This window comes from Equus quagga, chromosome 5, assembly GCF_021613505.1.
Source record: "Equus quagga isolate Etosha38 chromosome 5, UCLA_HA_Equagga_1.0, whole genome shotgun sequence".
NCBI classification, from domain to species: Eukaryota; Metazoa; Chordata; class Mammalia; order Perissodactyla; family Equidae; genus Equus; species Equus quagga.
The window spans coordinates 11617414-11632615 of NC_060271.1; the positions used below are offsets into that span (position 1 = coordinate 11617414).

A 15202-nucleotide genomic window follows, 5' to 3' on the forward strand; every position below is an offset into this window, starting at 1 on the left:
GTTTTACCTTCTGAATTATGGGCCTTGGATATGACCTTGAAGGAGAGAGTCATGAAAAATGTGCGGGTGAGAGACTTGAAGATTCACTTGTCCCCATCCCTTGCTCTTTTGCATATAATCTCCATGACTTTTTCAGGGCTCATCTCTCTCTCTCTCTATCAGTCTGCGCTTAATGAAGGCCTATACATCCTTCAAGACCCCATTCTTGTTTTTAGTTTTGTCCTTCCCTGGGTGGACTCAGTATACTATTCATTCCTCTGGTACAGGCCTTGCATATTTTATTCTTCTAAGTTAGATTTCTGCCTTTACCTAGACTGTTTGCTCACGAAATATTTGCTGAGTGAATGAATGACTGAACAAATGAGTATTCCTAGGATGTACTTAGGAATGGGATTATTATCCCCCCTTACAAAAGGAGAAACTGAGTCTCAGAGAATTTACATTGCTGGCTTGCATGTAGTGAGCCTAACCTGGGGCTGAGCCTCCTGAGTCCAACGCCAGTGCTTTATCCACTGGCACAGTCGCCCTGTGTCACCACTGAAGAGTGGAGTGGGACAAACCCCAGGGAAAACTGCAGTCAGCTGAGACAGGCCACTTGTGAGTCCAATAGAGAAGTGTTCTAATCCCAGCTGGGGCTCTGCCTGAGTGTTTTCCGACAGCCACATTACTTTACTTCTCTGTAACTAGTTTTCATCTCTAAAATGGTTATAATAAATAAACCAACTTCACCTACTGAACATTTGTAAAATGGACTGTGGATTCCTCGATGCCAGGATTCATGTCTGTTTTGCTTGCAGCTGTGTCCCAGCACCTAGCATCCTGCCTGGCAAATAGTAGGTGCACATTAAGTGTTTGAGTAGGAAATTGATGAGCGGAAAGTTGACATGGCCATTATCACTGTCAGCTGAGAAAGCTTTTCTCCCACTGTTTCCCAAGGTGGATCCTCCACAGTTAATCAACTCTGGTGGCCAAGTCTAAGCTCTGCCCTCACCCTTTGCCCTCACCACAGGTGGGTGGGGCAATTCTCAACTGACTGACTTGGGCTGGGCTGATCAGGGGAGGTTGCAACAGTCAGGCAAGTCAATGCTCCAGAAGCCTCTGCACCATGAGTGTCTCTGGGCTGAGCACCCCCAGACCCCTGGGCAGTATCTCTGGGTTCCTGCAAGTGGCCTCCCTGCTCGGCCTGGTTCTGCTGCTGCTCAAGGCTGCCCAGCTCTACCTGCGCAGACAGTGGCTGCTCAAAGCCTTCCAGGAGTTCCCGTGCCCTCCTTCCCACTGGCTCTACGGGCACAGCCGGGAGGTAGGAACGAGTGGGACAGGATTGGGGAGGGTCGAGGGGGCTGGGGCTCTGAGAGCCTGGTCAGCACGTCCATCTGACAAAGCCGTGTTGTATGATGAGCATGTGTCCCCTGGGAGAACCCAGTTTCCCTCTCAGGTCTCTGCTCCTCAGCCCAGTCTGGGGAGCTCACTCCTTCACAGGGAGCCTGTGCCGGTGTTCTTCCCTTCCTTAGGTAGATTTGCAGGCTGATCTGACAGCCCTGCACTTTAGGACAATGACTGTTCCTTCCTGAATCTCCTCCCTCTCAAGGCTGAGCAGCCTCAGCTGTTCTCACAGAAAAGGCTTCTAGATGCCTCCTTGCCCCAGTCACTCAACCCCAACCCCTCTGTCTGGCCCTGAGCCTTCCTGGGAACACAAACATCACTCTATGTGTCCCTGCCCTGTGGGGTTCACAGTCTGTGGAGAAGATAATCAGAAATCTAAGAAGGTGTCATGTCACAGGAAAAGAGCTCACTTGCTGATCTGAGGGTTGATGTCAAGTGTAGGGGGACAATGAGCTCGATGTGCATGAGACTGAGCAATTTTCCAGACTGGTGATTTCATTCATAAAACCCTGACAGGTTGCTGGCACACATGAGTGAGAAGGTTTCCAGGATGGCCCCAGGTAAGGAGCACTGACATTTGAGTTGTGCCACTGAACAGAGTCTGTTTGCCTCCCAGCTCTCATCCCCAAACCCCTGCACTGTGAGCTCCTTGGGGCTGAGGATGTCATCCCCCTTCCTGTGTCCCAGTACCCAGCACAGAGCCTGACACATAGGGATGCCTCACCCAGGTGTGTGAAGTGACAGAGGAAGGAGCAGCCTGCAGGTTGAGTGAGAGACCGTGCCTCCCCAGCCAGCTCTGTTAGCACTGATCGCTGTGGGGAGAGGGTGCAGAACATAGGAGGCAGGGTGTTGGAGAGACTTGAGGCTTCCTCTCTTTTCAGAGAAGGAGGAAAGGTGATTATTAGCAGAGTAGCCAAGACGGGAATTGTTATATCAGCCACAGAGAGACACCCAAAGCCCAGTCTGTTCAGGCAATTTGTACTGATGACTCTAGATTATTTCCTGAATTGGGGAAATTGTGACCTTTTGTTGACGTAGTTGTCAAATTCCTGGGCTAGGATTTGACAAAGGAGCCCCTAAAGTTTCCTCCAGTGACATTCTCATGACACGGATGGTCATTAGATGATAGGTAGACCCAGGAAGTAGATCATTTCTATTTACATAACTAACACACTCCTGGTGCTGAATCACCTCTCACCTTCTGCTGGCCTGACAGATATTGCAGCCAAGTTTTTCTTTGCTTATAATACTGTCTGAGATTTTCATTTATTCAATACCTCTGTTATTTCTGAGTCTGGAATTAGAATGCCACATGTAATTAGTTTGAAACTAATCTTTCAGGTCAGATGTCAAGTGACAATTTGGGGCAATTCAGCATATGGGCTCTGTTGTCAATCCACCTAGATTCACATCGCAGCTTTGCCTCATACTTTGAATACCCGCTTTATGCCTCAGTTTCCTCATCTGTAAATTGAGGATGATGATACTAATAGTACTCAAATGACTTATTATAATCTTAGAATTGGGCCTGGCACAGACAAGGGCCACAGTTACACTCACTCTAATTTCTATGATTTAAAATAATATCAATGCCTGTGAAGGACAAGCATTTTGTAGGCTTAACAAACTCACTGCATTAAATAGGGACGAAATCCAGCAGGAACTATGAAAGGGGACTCACAACTTTGGGATCCACATAGTCCCAACAGCCCCATATTTCTCTGTGTCCTTCCTTCTATTGCAGGTGTAGCTTCCCCGTCAGCAGAGCCCGCACATTTGGCAATGGCCTGTGTGGCCCATTATTTCCTGTCTACCTACTCTCCTTGTGTCTCCCTTTGGGGAAATTCCTTTGTGGCTGCAGTTCCCAGGAACAGCCAGGTGAGGACAGCTATAGTGGAGCACTGCCTGCCGAGTGGCCCCAGCCTGGAGCCCACATGGGCACTGGGTGTTTCCCTACAGCATTAGTACCACTGCCACCATGGGCACCATCTCCTATACAAGAGTCTCAACTGGCTGTAGCCAGACATTCTCAGGGAAGGATGGCAGACCCAGCCATTGACAGGAGGGCTGACAGATCAGTAGGCACCTGAATGGCCCAGAGAGGAGAATGGACACGCAGAACACAGTTTAGCTTCTTGGGGTCCCTACGGGAACTAGTGACAGTACCCAGAAGCAGGATTTTCATGAAGCTGACTGGCTTGGGCACTAAGTAATCAGAAAGAAGGCATGCTGCTGTGCTGAACTACAGTCCTCCAGGCCTCTGCTGGGCCAGCATGAGGGGATCCTAGAGGCCCAGGTAACATAGCTAGGGTAGTAAGAGGCTCCCAATGGTCAGTCTCTACACTGGATCAAAGAAGAAGGGCAGCCCCAGGGATGTACATGACCTGGACCAAAGAGGGGCCTTCTGAAGTTATTCAAGCAGGACACTTCTCAGTTAAGGGCAGGATTGTCTGCCCCACCCCCATCCACACTAGAACATAAGCTCCATGGTAGCAGAGATATGTGTTGCTCACTGCTGAATCTCCAGCAACAAGGCTGTCGATTGACCCAAAGAAAGTATTCAATACACATTTGTCAAATAAATGAAGGAGCTAATCCATCTGCTCATCTACCCATTCATGTATTTGCTCATTCACTGTAGTGGGAACATTTTGGGATGTCTGCTCAGTTCACCTGCTCTGAGATCTTTTCCCCCACATAGGATGGGACCCTGAAAGCCCTATTCAATGTAGACACAGTTGACTGTAGCAGAGGGACCCCTTGGCCATGATATTACAATCCGATTCTCAGAATAGGATTCCCAGAGCCGCTCACACATGACATGTGGTAGATGGTAATGTCCCAACCCCAGAAGGGTAAAAATGCCCTTCTCCACCATGGAGACCCAGCTCCACAAGGTCAGGGACCGTTTTGTGTTTGTTGGTGGCTTTATCACCACCTTCTAGAAACATGTCTGGTACAAGGTAGAGCCTTCATAAACATTTGTTGGGAGAGTGAATGCATGCGTGTACAGAGAGGAAGAATGACAGACTCAGTGCTGACAGCTCTCCAGTCCCTGCATCTGCCCCTTCCACGCTCTGGCTGCCTCCTGCCCTTGGGCTCCATGAGATGCCCTTGGGCTCCATGAGGCACCCTTGGGTCCTCGGCATTCTTTGTTGTCCTTTTCCTTGTCTTACATTAGCTCAAGATTATTCTGTTACTTGCAACAAGAATTTTAATGAAGACTCACTCATTCACTTTCCTACATGTATTCATTCATTCCCTCATGAACTTATTCCTTCTTTGAAAAATAAGGCATAATTCCTATGAACCATGCTCTATGCTTGCTCTAAGAACACAGAGATCACAGGTATTAAAGGTAAGTTTGCCAACACAGTGCACAGCAATGAGAACATTGAGTTGAAATATGATACTGGAGACACCCAGGGAGCCTTGGGAACCTGGGGGAAGGATACCTTGAGGTCAGCAGGGTTGGACTGAAACGCAGCTCACCTGGGCATATCCTTCAACCTGGGTTTCCTCATTCTTTAGTGACACAGGGTCACATAATCATCCATCCCTCACACAGGTTTGCCTTGAGCAGTCCATAATTGTTCTAGGTTCCTAGGGCTGCCATTACAAAGTACCACAAACTGGGTGGCTGAAACAATAGAAATGTAGTATCTCACAGTTCTGGAGAGTAGAGGTCCAAAATCAAGGTATTGGTAGGGTTGTTTCCTTCTGCAGGCTTTGAGGGAGGCATCTGTTACAGGCTCTCTCCTTAGCTAGTAAATCAGTATCTTCCCTACATCTCTTCACATCATCTTCTCTCAATGATTGTCTGTCTCTGTGTCCCAGTTTCTCCCTTTTTATAAAGACACAAATCTTATTGGATAAAGGCCTACCCTAATGGCCTCACTTTAACTAGATTACCCTATAAAAACCCTATCTCCAAATAAAATCATATTCTGAGATACTGGGGGTTAGGACTTCAACTTACGAATTTGACGGGGACGCAATTCAACCAATAGCTCTAATATAAGTCTGTGCAAAATTTTGTACACCATGGAGTCCACTACTGAGGCCAAGTCTTGGTGAGAGAACAAGACACCAGATCAGATCCCAGCTCTTCAGAAATGGCTCCAAACTCCTAATCACTGCTGATACGTCTAAAAATATCTCTGTGTGGCCATTCTGCCCTTCACCAACACTCCAAGTGTTGGAGCTAAAGAGAAAGGTTTTATTGATTCATATTTTCCTTTGTGACAGTTACAAGAGGACCAGGACCTACCAGAGCTTCTGAAAAGGGTAGAGAAATTCCCACGTGCCTCTCCTCACTGGTTATGGGGAAGCAAGGTTCTCTTCACGGTCTATGACCCTGACTACATGAAGGTGATCCTGGGGAGATCAGGTGAGAGCAAAACCCACACCCTGGGGCAGCTCTTCCCTCTTGTGTCCATGCTCCTGGGTCTGTGAAATTCCAGAAGAGACTGGCAGTTCAGCCATCAATACCTGACCCTCTTCCAACTACCCTCCAGCCAGACGCCAGTCTAAGACCAACACTGTTTACATAAACTGAAGGCTTAGGGAGCAGTGTGGGGCTGAATTTCTTATTTCTTCTTTCTTTCTTTCTTTCCTTTTTAACCAAATGGAGATGATCTGTTATGTAAATTGCCCCAGAATGAAAGACAATTTCCTTTGCACCCTGACTTGGGTTTGGCATCTCTAACTGTTGCCTGTCCTGGCTCATGGGATGGCTAAGCCACCATCAATTGCAGAAAAATCAGCCTTCTGTGTTTTCTTTGGCACTGAGGACAGAGCTAGTGTTTCTTGCAGATTCAACATCCTAGTCCTGTGGGTGCCTTGCTGCTGGGACACTGAGTCTGCCTTCCTGAGTCCATAGTGACTATCAGGACAGAGAGTCAGGGAGCGGAGGCAGATGGGCAGTGGTTAAGATAAACTGGCAGTTGATAATCATCAGGAAGCGATCACAGCCCATGATCTGGACTAAAGCAGGCTCCTGAGAGCTGCTGGTATTGTTTGGTCCTCTGCACCTTGTTGTAATGTCCTTCCTTACCTTTCAGACCCCAAACCTCTTGATACCTACAGATTCCTGGCTCCTTGGATTGGTAAGTATGTCAAACTAGGACTGCGGTCCACCCACCAGCTCTGTTTGCCAAGAGCTATCTCTTGGACTCAAAGAGAACAACAGGTGACTGGCTACCAAGTCACCACACTTGTCTCTGGATCAAGCCTCATTTCTCTTCTTGCAACAAGACCCTCCCCCTTCCTAATGGTGGTGAAAGGCCTGCTGAAGCTCAGCTTCTTCCACATTACTTCTCAGTCCTTGCCAAGGATCTCAGCCTGACTTTTATTGAAGTCCATCTATGACCTGCCCCTACTCTTTTTCAAGCTTTATCTCACAGCTGTCATAATCACTTCCTATGTACCAGCCATTATGAGAAACTCTCAGTCCTGAAATGTACTGGACTTTCCTGCCTTTGTCCATGATGAGCCTTCTTCTGACACCCTTGGTTCCTCCCAAATTGTCTCCACTTGTTGTTCTGATCCCATTTCCCACCCCCCACATACCCATCTCTGGCCCAGGGTATGGTTTGCTCCTCTTGAATGGGCAGACATGGTTCCAGCACCGGCGGATGCTGACTCCAGCCTTCCACTACGACATCCTGAAGCCCTATGTAGGGCTCATGGCTGACTCTGTCCGAGCGATGCTGGTAAGGCCATTCGTCTCTCAGCAGCACATGCTCACACACAGCAAAACTCACAGAGGCAAGTCCAGACACATGTGTCCCCCAGACATCCATCAGACATAGGCATCCAGAATAACATTATGAGACAGGGCTCCCAAAGTGAATTGGACAGGACGGTATCCAGGTACCAGCTTAAAACCACACTTTGCTCATCACTAAGGTAAAGGCAGGGCATGGTGGATACAAGGTCTGCTCTCCTCTCACCTCCATGAATTCATCCTGGTGGACTAGAGCAAAGGTCATTCTCGTGGACAACAGGACAAGCTGACCATGGTTAACCTGAGCAGTGGCAGCTTCAGTGGTGGGATGGACAAGCCAGGATGTCACTCAGGTGGGCCCTGACCTGGGGCCGAGGGCTTCTACATGGTTTTGAGCTGCTCCATGGAGGGAAATGGAGTCCAGGATTATACTCTCAGAGCAAGGACCTACCATGACCTCACCTCCCATCAGGACTCTGATTTATCACCAAGTCTTCTCAGTTAACATTTGACGAATGAAAGGAATTGATGTCCTTGATGCCCCTTCCATGGGAGCCCCAGTAATCTCCCCTTAGGATTTTTCTTGTCTTGACATGTTTGCTCCATAAAGTTGGACTTCTCCTGTCCATCAGGTCTAACTGAGCCCCGTGACAGAGAAGTTTTCCCCTTTGTCTCCGTAAAGAGAAGGTTTTCTGCTCTGCCCAAAGTGGTTATCATGGTAACTTGTTCTTAAAATTCAAAACTAACTCAGACTATTATAACAGAAATGTTTAGTTATATAATAAAAGTTTATGAGAAAATAGGCCTCATGTTACAAACATTTGCCTTACATTCTTAATTTGCTCTAATGCATCTGTTCTGGAAAGTGAGGGATTCTAAACAGGATATCTGGAGAGAGAGAGAGCGCGTGGCCTTGTCATCATGAGTCTCCTAAGGGAGAGAGTAGAGTGAATGTCTCCCTCCCACCGCAGGACAAATGGGAGGAGCTCATCAGCCAGGACTCACATCTGGAGATCTTTGGACATGTCTCCTTGATGACCCTGGACACCATCATGAAGTGTGCCTTCAGCCACCAGGGCAGCGTGCAGACAGACAGGTCAGTGATTGCCCTTCAGCTGGAGGGTCTTCTTTCTTACCTACTGGTGTGGACTTACCTGAGTAGCAAGTGGGACAACTTAGATGTTCACCTCTACACTAAGCAAGATTCTGCCCACAGTTCAAGACAAGTTCAAATTCCAGCCAGATCAAACCTTGACCCAACCGTGGATCGCTGACCCCTGGCACAGGTAGAAGCCTGGCTGACCACACCACTTATAATGAGGGACTGAGGGTCTCAAGGGCTGTGAGATGACAATGACCAATGCCTCAGTGTCCTGTCCCCACTGATTAAGGAAACTTCCACCCAGAGCCCCGCTCCACCTTCAGGTCAGAGGCCTCCCTCTACTCCAGTCTCTTCTGCGTCTTCTCCCTTTAGGAACTCCCAATCCTACATGCAGGCTGTTGAGGACCTGAAGAATCTGTTTTTTTTCCGCATAAGAAATATCTTCTACCACAATGACACCATCTACAGACTGACCTCTGATGGCCGCTGGAACCACCGGGCATCCCAGCTTGCCCATCAACACACAGGTTTTGGCTCCTGCTCCCTGGGCTACTCCCCTCCTTCATCAGGCACATTTCAAAGGGACTGGTCTGACTCCTCAAGTAGATCCAGGCCCCCTGGTTCCCCTCCAAGATCTGGGACACACTCATGCTGTGTACTTCCCTGATGCAGGCTTTGGGCACCAACCTGGTGATGTTAGGGTTCCAGGTGCTGTGCACCACATGGGTGATGACTAAGTGAACCCTTTGCTCAGCAGCATTCAAGCCAAGTTTCCATGAGCTGTGCTATTATGGGGATTTTTGACCTGCAATCAGATGGTGCAAGAGCTCTCATCCCTTACGTGCACACACACTCCAACATTCATCCTGATCCACCTGGCACCCAGATTGGGGCAGCAGGAAGATGGGGCTGTTGTGGGTTGCTGTATCTGGGAACCCAGAGCTCTCAGCTCTTCCTTAGAACCACTGTTCTGCCACAGAACGAGTGATAAACTTGAGGAAGGCTCACCTGCAGAAGGAGGGAGAGCTGGAGAAGGTCAGGAAGAAGAGGCACTTGGATTTCCTGGACATCCTCCTCTTTTCCAAAGTGAGTGTGTGTAGGAGAGGGCTGAGGCTTTACCCAGGAGTGCAGAAGATGGGGCAAACCCGGCACTCTCGCGGTGCCTTCTCCAGATGGAGAATGGGAGCAGTTTGTCTGATGAGGACCTCCGTGCCGAGGTGGATACATTCATGTTTGAGGGCCACGACACCACAGCCAGTGGCATCTCCTGGATCCTCTACGCTCTGGCCATGCACCCCGAGCATCAGCAGAGGTGCCGGGAGGAGATCCAGGGCCTCCTGGGAGATGGTGCCTCCATCAGCTGGTGAGTGCTCAAGAGACGGGAGAGCCCTGCACACTCAGCTAGAGAAGGCCCTGGTCTGCCCAGACCCTGCCCGCCCTTCAGGATGGGCTTCGGTTTCAGGGACCACCTGGACCAGATGCCCTACACCACCATGTGCATCAAGGAGGCACTGCGACTCTATCCACCAGTACCAGCCATCGGCAGAGAGCTCACCAAGCCCATCACCTTCCCTGATGGACGCTCCTTACCCAAAGGTATGCAGTCCATCACACTCACTAACCTCAGCACTCTGCAAGTTTGTAAACAAGGAAGATCAGAAACCACATGTCCTAGAGCTGCTCTGCACTTTCTCTGTTTTGTTTTCCTCTCTAGAAAATCAATACTTACTTTGTAGTTCAGATGAGATGTATGAAATGCTTAGCACAGACCTTGAGACCAACAAAATCTCAGTATAGAAATACTACCCTCTGAATGTTGGTTCAGAAATTATCCCTAAAATTCAAATTCCCTGAGATGTGAGGTCTGGAGAAACAATGAGACAGGGGTAGTGGGAGGTGTGGTTCTTTCCTTTTGGGATCTAGGAAAATGAGGGAGATCAGGGAATCCACTGCCACGGATCAGATGGTCCAGTCACAAGACCCCTCAGGTTGATGGCAGAGAGTAGCTGATGACCACATCTGAAACTTCTGCCATGGTTTCAGGCCATCCCTTACCTCACCTTCCATTGGGTTTGAACCTCAGCCCTGCTACATCCTTCTGTGTGATCATAGGGAAGTCACTCAGTCTCTATGAGGCTCAGGTGCCTCATATGAACAATGGGGTTATGAGAGCCTTTCCTGGAGGGTGGATGTGAGTATTGAATGGGTTAATGCATATCCCCCAAGAGCTCATGGATGGCACCTGACAAATGTGAGTTTTCACTTGAGTTGCTCCAAAAAGTTAGCCTCCAGTTCTTTCTTGCTTCTCAATCCTGGGTCCTGGTTATCTCCTCCTAATCTGTGCACATGAGCTTTGCCGTGTCCACCCCACCTCTCTTGCAGCAGGCTCATTCCACTCAGAGTGATGGGAAGTGGCTTTCATGTCTTTCCTGCATGCACATGCCCCCTCCTGCCACAGGGACAGGGACCCACCCCATGTATATGATCACTCTGTTCTCTTCTCCTTCTGCCCCACAGGAATCATGATTGCGCTCTCCTTTTATGCCCTTCACCACAACCCGGAGGTGTGGCCGAACCCAGAGGTATGATGGGCATGGGAGGAAGGGATGGGATGATCTCTCCAGACCAACACCTCTTCCCACTCCCAACTTTGGCAATCTTATCCCCTCGTGGATTGGAAGGAGGGACCTGACCCCACCTGCCTTGGTCCTGTTGCTCTCTCTGCAGGTGTTTGATCCTTCCCGGTTTGCACCAGGTTCTACTCAACACAGCCATGCTTTCCTGCCCTTCTCAGGAGGATCAAGGTGAGGTATCCTGTACTTGGGAGAGGAGTGTCACTGCCTGCACACCCGATGTTTGTGACCTCCTATATTCATATTGTGTCTATAGTTATGTCCTTGTGTGTTGGTGCATTGGGAAGGAGGGGTGTGTCTCTATGCACACAAGAAAGGTGGCATTTCTGGGCACCCCACAGGGACTTTGACCCATTGACTTTCCCAATGGCTGCCACAATCAGTGACTGTGGCTGTTCCAAAGTTCGATGTATTCTGGTGTTTTCTACACTTTAGGAGTATGAATTTTCAGAATTAGAATTTTCATGAAAATTAAAATTCAGATGTCTGCATTTCTCCATTATCAGTAATCTTAACAGGTGGTGTCTCTCTTCCCAAGTTTGCTGTCTGGCTCAGGGCCTTTTCTCCGTAATTCTCTGATCCTCCACTCGCTGTCTCAGTGATGTTTGTGTGTGCTGACTTTACCAGCCCCTTCCTTGTCCTAAGTGTTCAGCCACATATACGGAAGGTTACAGTAGCCATTGGAAGAAAATTTCACACCAGTGTGTGTCATCTCTATTTTTGCAGTCTATCCCAATAAAATTTGACTGCATATTAATATTTACATAACCATGACAACTTTTCCAGTTGGAAAAATTTCTTTATGACACTGGATCTATATACTATAGTCCCAGAGACTCCTTGGTCCTATGTTGGCATAAAGCACAACAATGAGGACAATCAACTGCTTTTGAGAGAAGATCCACTATTCCGTGTATAACACATGGCTTTGAAAGCTTCCTGATGTGTAAAATCTAAAGCACACTCGAGACAGCTGTTGAGCTGGACAAGTCCACTCCAGAGCGGCTGCTGTGAAAATCCTCCAGGGCTGCTGAAATCGTCCTGTGAAACAGGAACTTCTGCAAACATTGTAAGTTGTTACTAGAAACAAGTTTTTTCTGAATCCATAATTCTATGAATTCTTCAAATGGTGAAGCAACTTTCACAGAACAGGCTTTAAGCAAGCTGTTCTTCCAGAAATGGGCTCTAGGAATTGCTTTCACCTAGAACTTGGTCCTTCCTCATAGACTTGGGCTGCAGGCTGTGGCTGCCACTAGAGGATGGGAAAGTATTAGAAAGCTCATTTCCTAGGTCAGAATTAATGTCTACATTCCCTTTCAGTCTTTTTTCTTGGTCAATTCAATTAACTTCATTCAGTTATAAAACTATGTACTAAGCCCAACTCTGTGTGCCAAGTCCTGTGCTGGCAGATGGGAACACAGAGATGAAAGATACTGTCCCTGCCTCCAAGACTTCATAGTCAAGAAACAAATACCTCTACTCAAGACACACATCATTCATTCATTCATTCTTTCAGTCACTCATTCACTCATAGAGCAGATTGCTGGATGCTCCATGTTCCTGGCACTGTCCTGGGCACAGGACAGTGATGTGTCCTTGAGTAAAATATTCATGGTGACTTGGGGGCTGAGGAAGAAAAGGTAGAGCCAGCAGAGGGGTGAGGGCGGCTGTCATTGGACTTAGCCTTGAGCATGTGGCAGGCAGAGGTGGAGGGAGGCATTCTCAGCGATCTCAACAAGAGCTGAGCTAGGAAGTGGAGCTGGACAGGTAAGAGGTGAGTGAGGCAACAACCCATAGAGGGCTTTGGTGCCAGCTGAGGAATCTGGACAAGTCCTTCCTGTGATGGAGGCACAGGAGGGTCGGAGCTGGGGTGTTGCTTGGTGTAGAGGGAGGGGAGGCAGGCAGACAGAAAGTCCAGATGATGAGACTGAAGGATGACAAGGAGGGACATTCCTGGACTATATTGGAAGGCTACAGAAGCTGGTTGACTGAGGGGATGAGGGGGAGGCAGGGGTCTAGACCACTGATTTGGAGGCATATAGTATAACAGGCTGAGGGTCACTAACCTCTGGACCCTCCAGGAAGCTTCCCTGTTGCCACTTGGCCTTCCTTATACAACTCCATCTTGTCCTCTTTCTGAGGATCAGGGTCTCTGTGTGTCCCCATAGAGGTAGAGGATCAGAGAGTCTGGCCCAGCCTGTCGCCTACCTTCCCCTGACCCATTCTCCAAGTTGTGAAACCAGAAACTGCTTGTGGAGGGAGTGAACAAACTAATAATAATATTTTTGGTGATTCGCTTGACTTGACTGGTGACTAGAGCGCTGACCCTCACCTACTGGGATTTCAGGCCTGCTGAGAGCAGAGGTAGCGCCTAGGAGCTAGTCCTTGGGGAGAGGTAGGCTTTGACAGAGGCCAAGTGGAGAATGCAAACCAAAGCTTGGGGTAGAGGTGTGTGACCTGGAGGGATGGGATGGGGGCTGGGCCACATGCAGGAGGGCCCTGAATGCCCTGTTCCTGGCTGGGGCTTAGTAGTCAATTCCTGCCCAGTTCAGAACAAAGTTGGAAGCCACTTCTCATTTTGATTTCCCTCCCTGGCCCAGGAACTGCATCGGGAAGCAGTTTGCCATGAAGGAGTTGAAGGTGGCTGTGGCCCTGACTCTGCTCCGCTTTGACCTGTCACCAGATCCCTCCAGAGTCCCTGTTCCCATTCCAAGAATTGTGTTGATGTCCAAGAATGGGATCCACCTGCATCTCAGGAAGCTGCTCTAACCCTTGTGGGGACAGTGATGGGCTCTGAGTCACCCCTGTAACCATCCTGTCTTCCTGTCGCTCTCTCCTGCCCCTGCCTGTCTGCCCACTGCCTACTTTCTATCTGCCCACCTGTCAGCCTACCTGATCTCCTGCCTCCTGCCCATCACACTGTTGCCCTTCTCTCTCTCATTCTCTCCAGGCTTCCTACCTGTTTGTGTGTCTGTCTCGGACTCACCTGCAGCTCTGACTGTCACCCAACTCCTCACCTGCCTGTCCTCTAGCCTGTCTGCCTGTCTATCCCCATGTTAGTTTCCTTTGCTGCTATAATAATTTACTGCAAGTTTATTCTCTTATGGTTCTGGAGTCAGAAGTCTGAAATATCTTTGCTGGAACGCAAACAAGGTGTTGGCAGGGCCACCCAACCTCCAAGGATCTAGGAGAGAAAATCTTTGCCTTCCCAGCATCTAGAGCTGCATTCCTTGGCTCCTGAAGCCTTCTCCATATTCAGATGCAGCAACATCTTCAAGTGTCTCTCCGTTCTGTCTTCACCGGGCCTTCTTGTTTATGAGGACCTTTGTGGTCACAGCCCACTCAAATAAGACAGGACGTAGTCACAGGTCCAGGGATTAGGACGTGGACACCACAGGGAGCCAGTATTCAGCCTGCAGAGTCACTGTGTAACTACCATCTCTCTGTCCTCCCAATAACTGATCTCTTCTGTCTGTTAGATGTCTACCCATTTGTCATTCACACACCTTCTCTTTCTTTCCCACATTCTGTAATAAATTTCACAATGTTGCATGGAGTTTTTGTCTTCCCTTTGAAGGAGATGGATGGAAGACAAGCGAGAGAAGGGGAGGGAAGACAGAGGAGACAAGGAAGGGAGATTTTATCTGCTCTGTGGTGCCAGGACCCCAGCAAAGCCAGTCATATCGCATTGCCTCAGAGGGCAAGGTGTGGGCGTCTGTCCAGGAGGGACTGGGAGAAGCCCAGTTGGGCAGATGGCTGGGCTGGTGGGAGAGGACGTCACATCCCAAGCAGTAAACAGTGACACCTCCCCCACAGGACAACCTCTTGGCAGTCCCCTGCATCTCTGGTCGGCTACTCTGAGGGAGGAGGGTCTTCTTCAAGCCCGTCACAGTTGGGGACTTTGTGGGGACTGGTCCTCCTGTCCCTGGGTCCTGACCCTGTACCGGGCCCCTTTGCACTCCTCCACCAGCCTCTCTCAACCCAGCCCTGCTCTCCTGGTGGTTCTTCACACAGTTCCTTCCCCCTCCCACCTCCTGCCTTTCCCAGCCCAGGGTCCTTGATATTATAGACAGACATCCCACAGCCCTCTGCCTGTGCTATGATGCCACAATCTGCCTCCCTGAAGGGGATTGCGCCCAGCCAGTGCCTGTAGTCAGGACCTCTCTCCCAGTCTCCTGGTCTCCTACTCCAGGAAGCCTTCCCTGATCCCTCAGGCCAATTGACCTGTAACTTTACCAAGCCCTTACTGTCAGTTCTGCTCACTTGACACACAGAATGCCACCTGGTGGAGGAAGGGATCTCTGTCAACGTCCACCTCTTGTCTCCTCCTCCAGCCTATAAGGGTCTAGGGTGCAA

General features: G+C 49.2%; 1 protein-coding gene and 1 pseudogene across 3 annotated transcripts; one reads left to right on the forward strand and one right to left on the reverse strand.

Moving 5' to 3' along the window:
* LOC124239207 (cytochrome P450 4B1-like) overlaps positions 1-15202 on the reverse strand; it is a 94996-nt pseudogene that overhangs the window by 74404 nt on the left and 5390 nt on the right.
* LOC124239851 (cytochrome P450 4A11-like) lies at positions 1072-14420 on the forward strand. 3 transcript variants are annotated; one of them, XM_046662222.1, is made up of 13 exons: positions 1072-1300; positions 3128-3261; positions 5632-5773; positions 6447-6491; positions 6970-7097; positions 8083-8207; positions 8586-8740; positions 9193-9299; positions 9386-9576; positions 9676-9809; positions 10731-10795; positions 10941-11017; positions 13447-14420. In XM_046662222.1, exons 1-13 carry the CDS (start codon positions 1084-1086, stop codon positions 13613-13615), a joined length of 1689 nt encoding a protein of 562 aa, XP_046518178.1. In that variant the 5' UTR covers positions 1072-1083; the 3' UTR covers positions 13616-14420. The 3 variants fall into 3 exon arrangements, with proteins under 3 accessions (XP_046518178.1, XP_046518179.1, XP_046518180.1); XM_046662224.1 differs by lacking the exon at positions 1072-1300 and adding an exon at positions 1912-1943 and having other exon boundaries at positions 13447-14419; XM_046662223.1 differs by lacking the exon at positions 3128-3261 and having other exon boundaries at positions 13447-14419.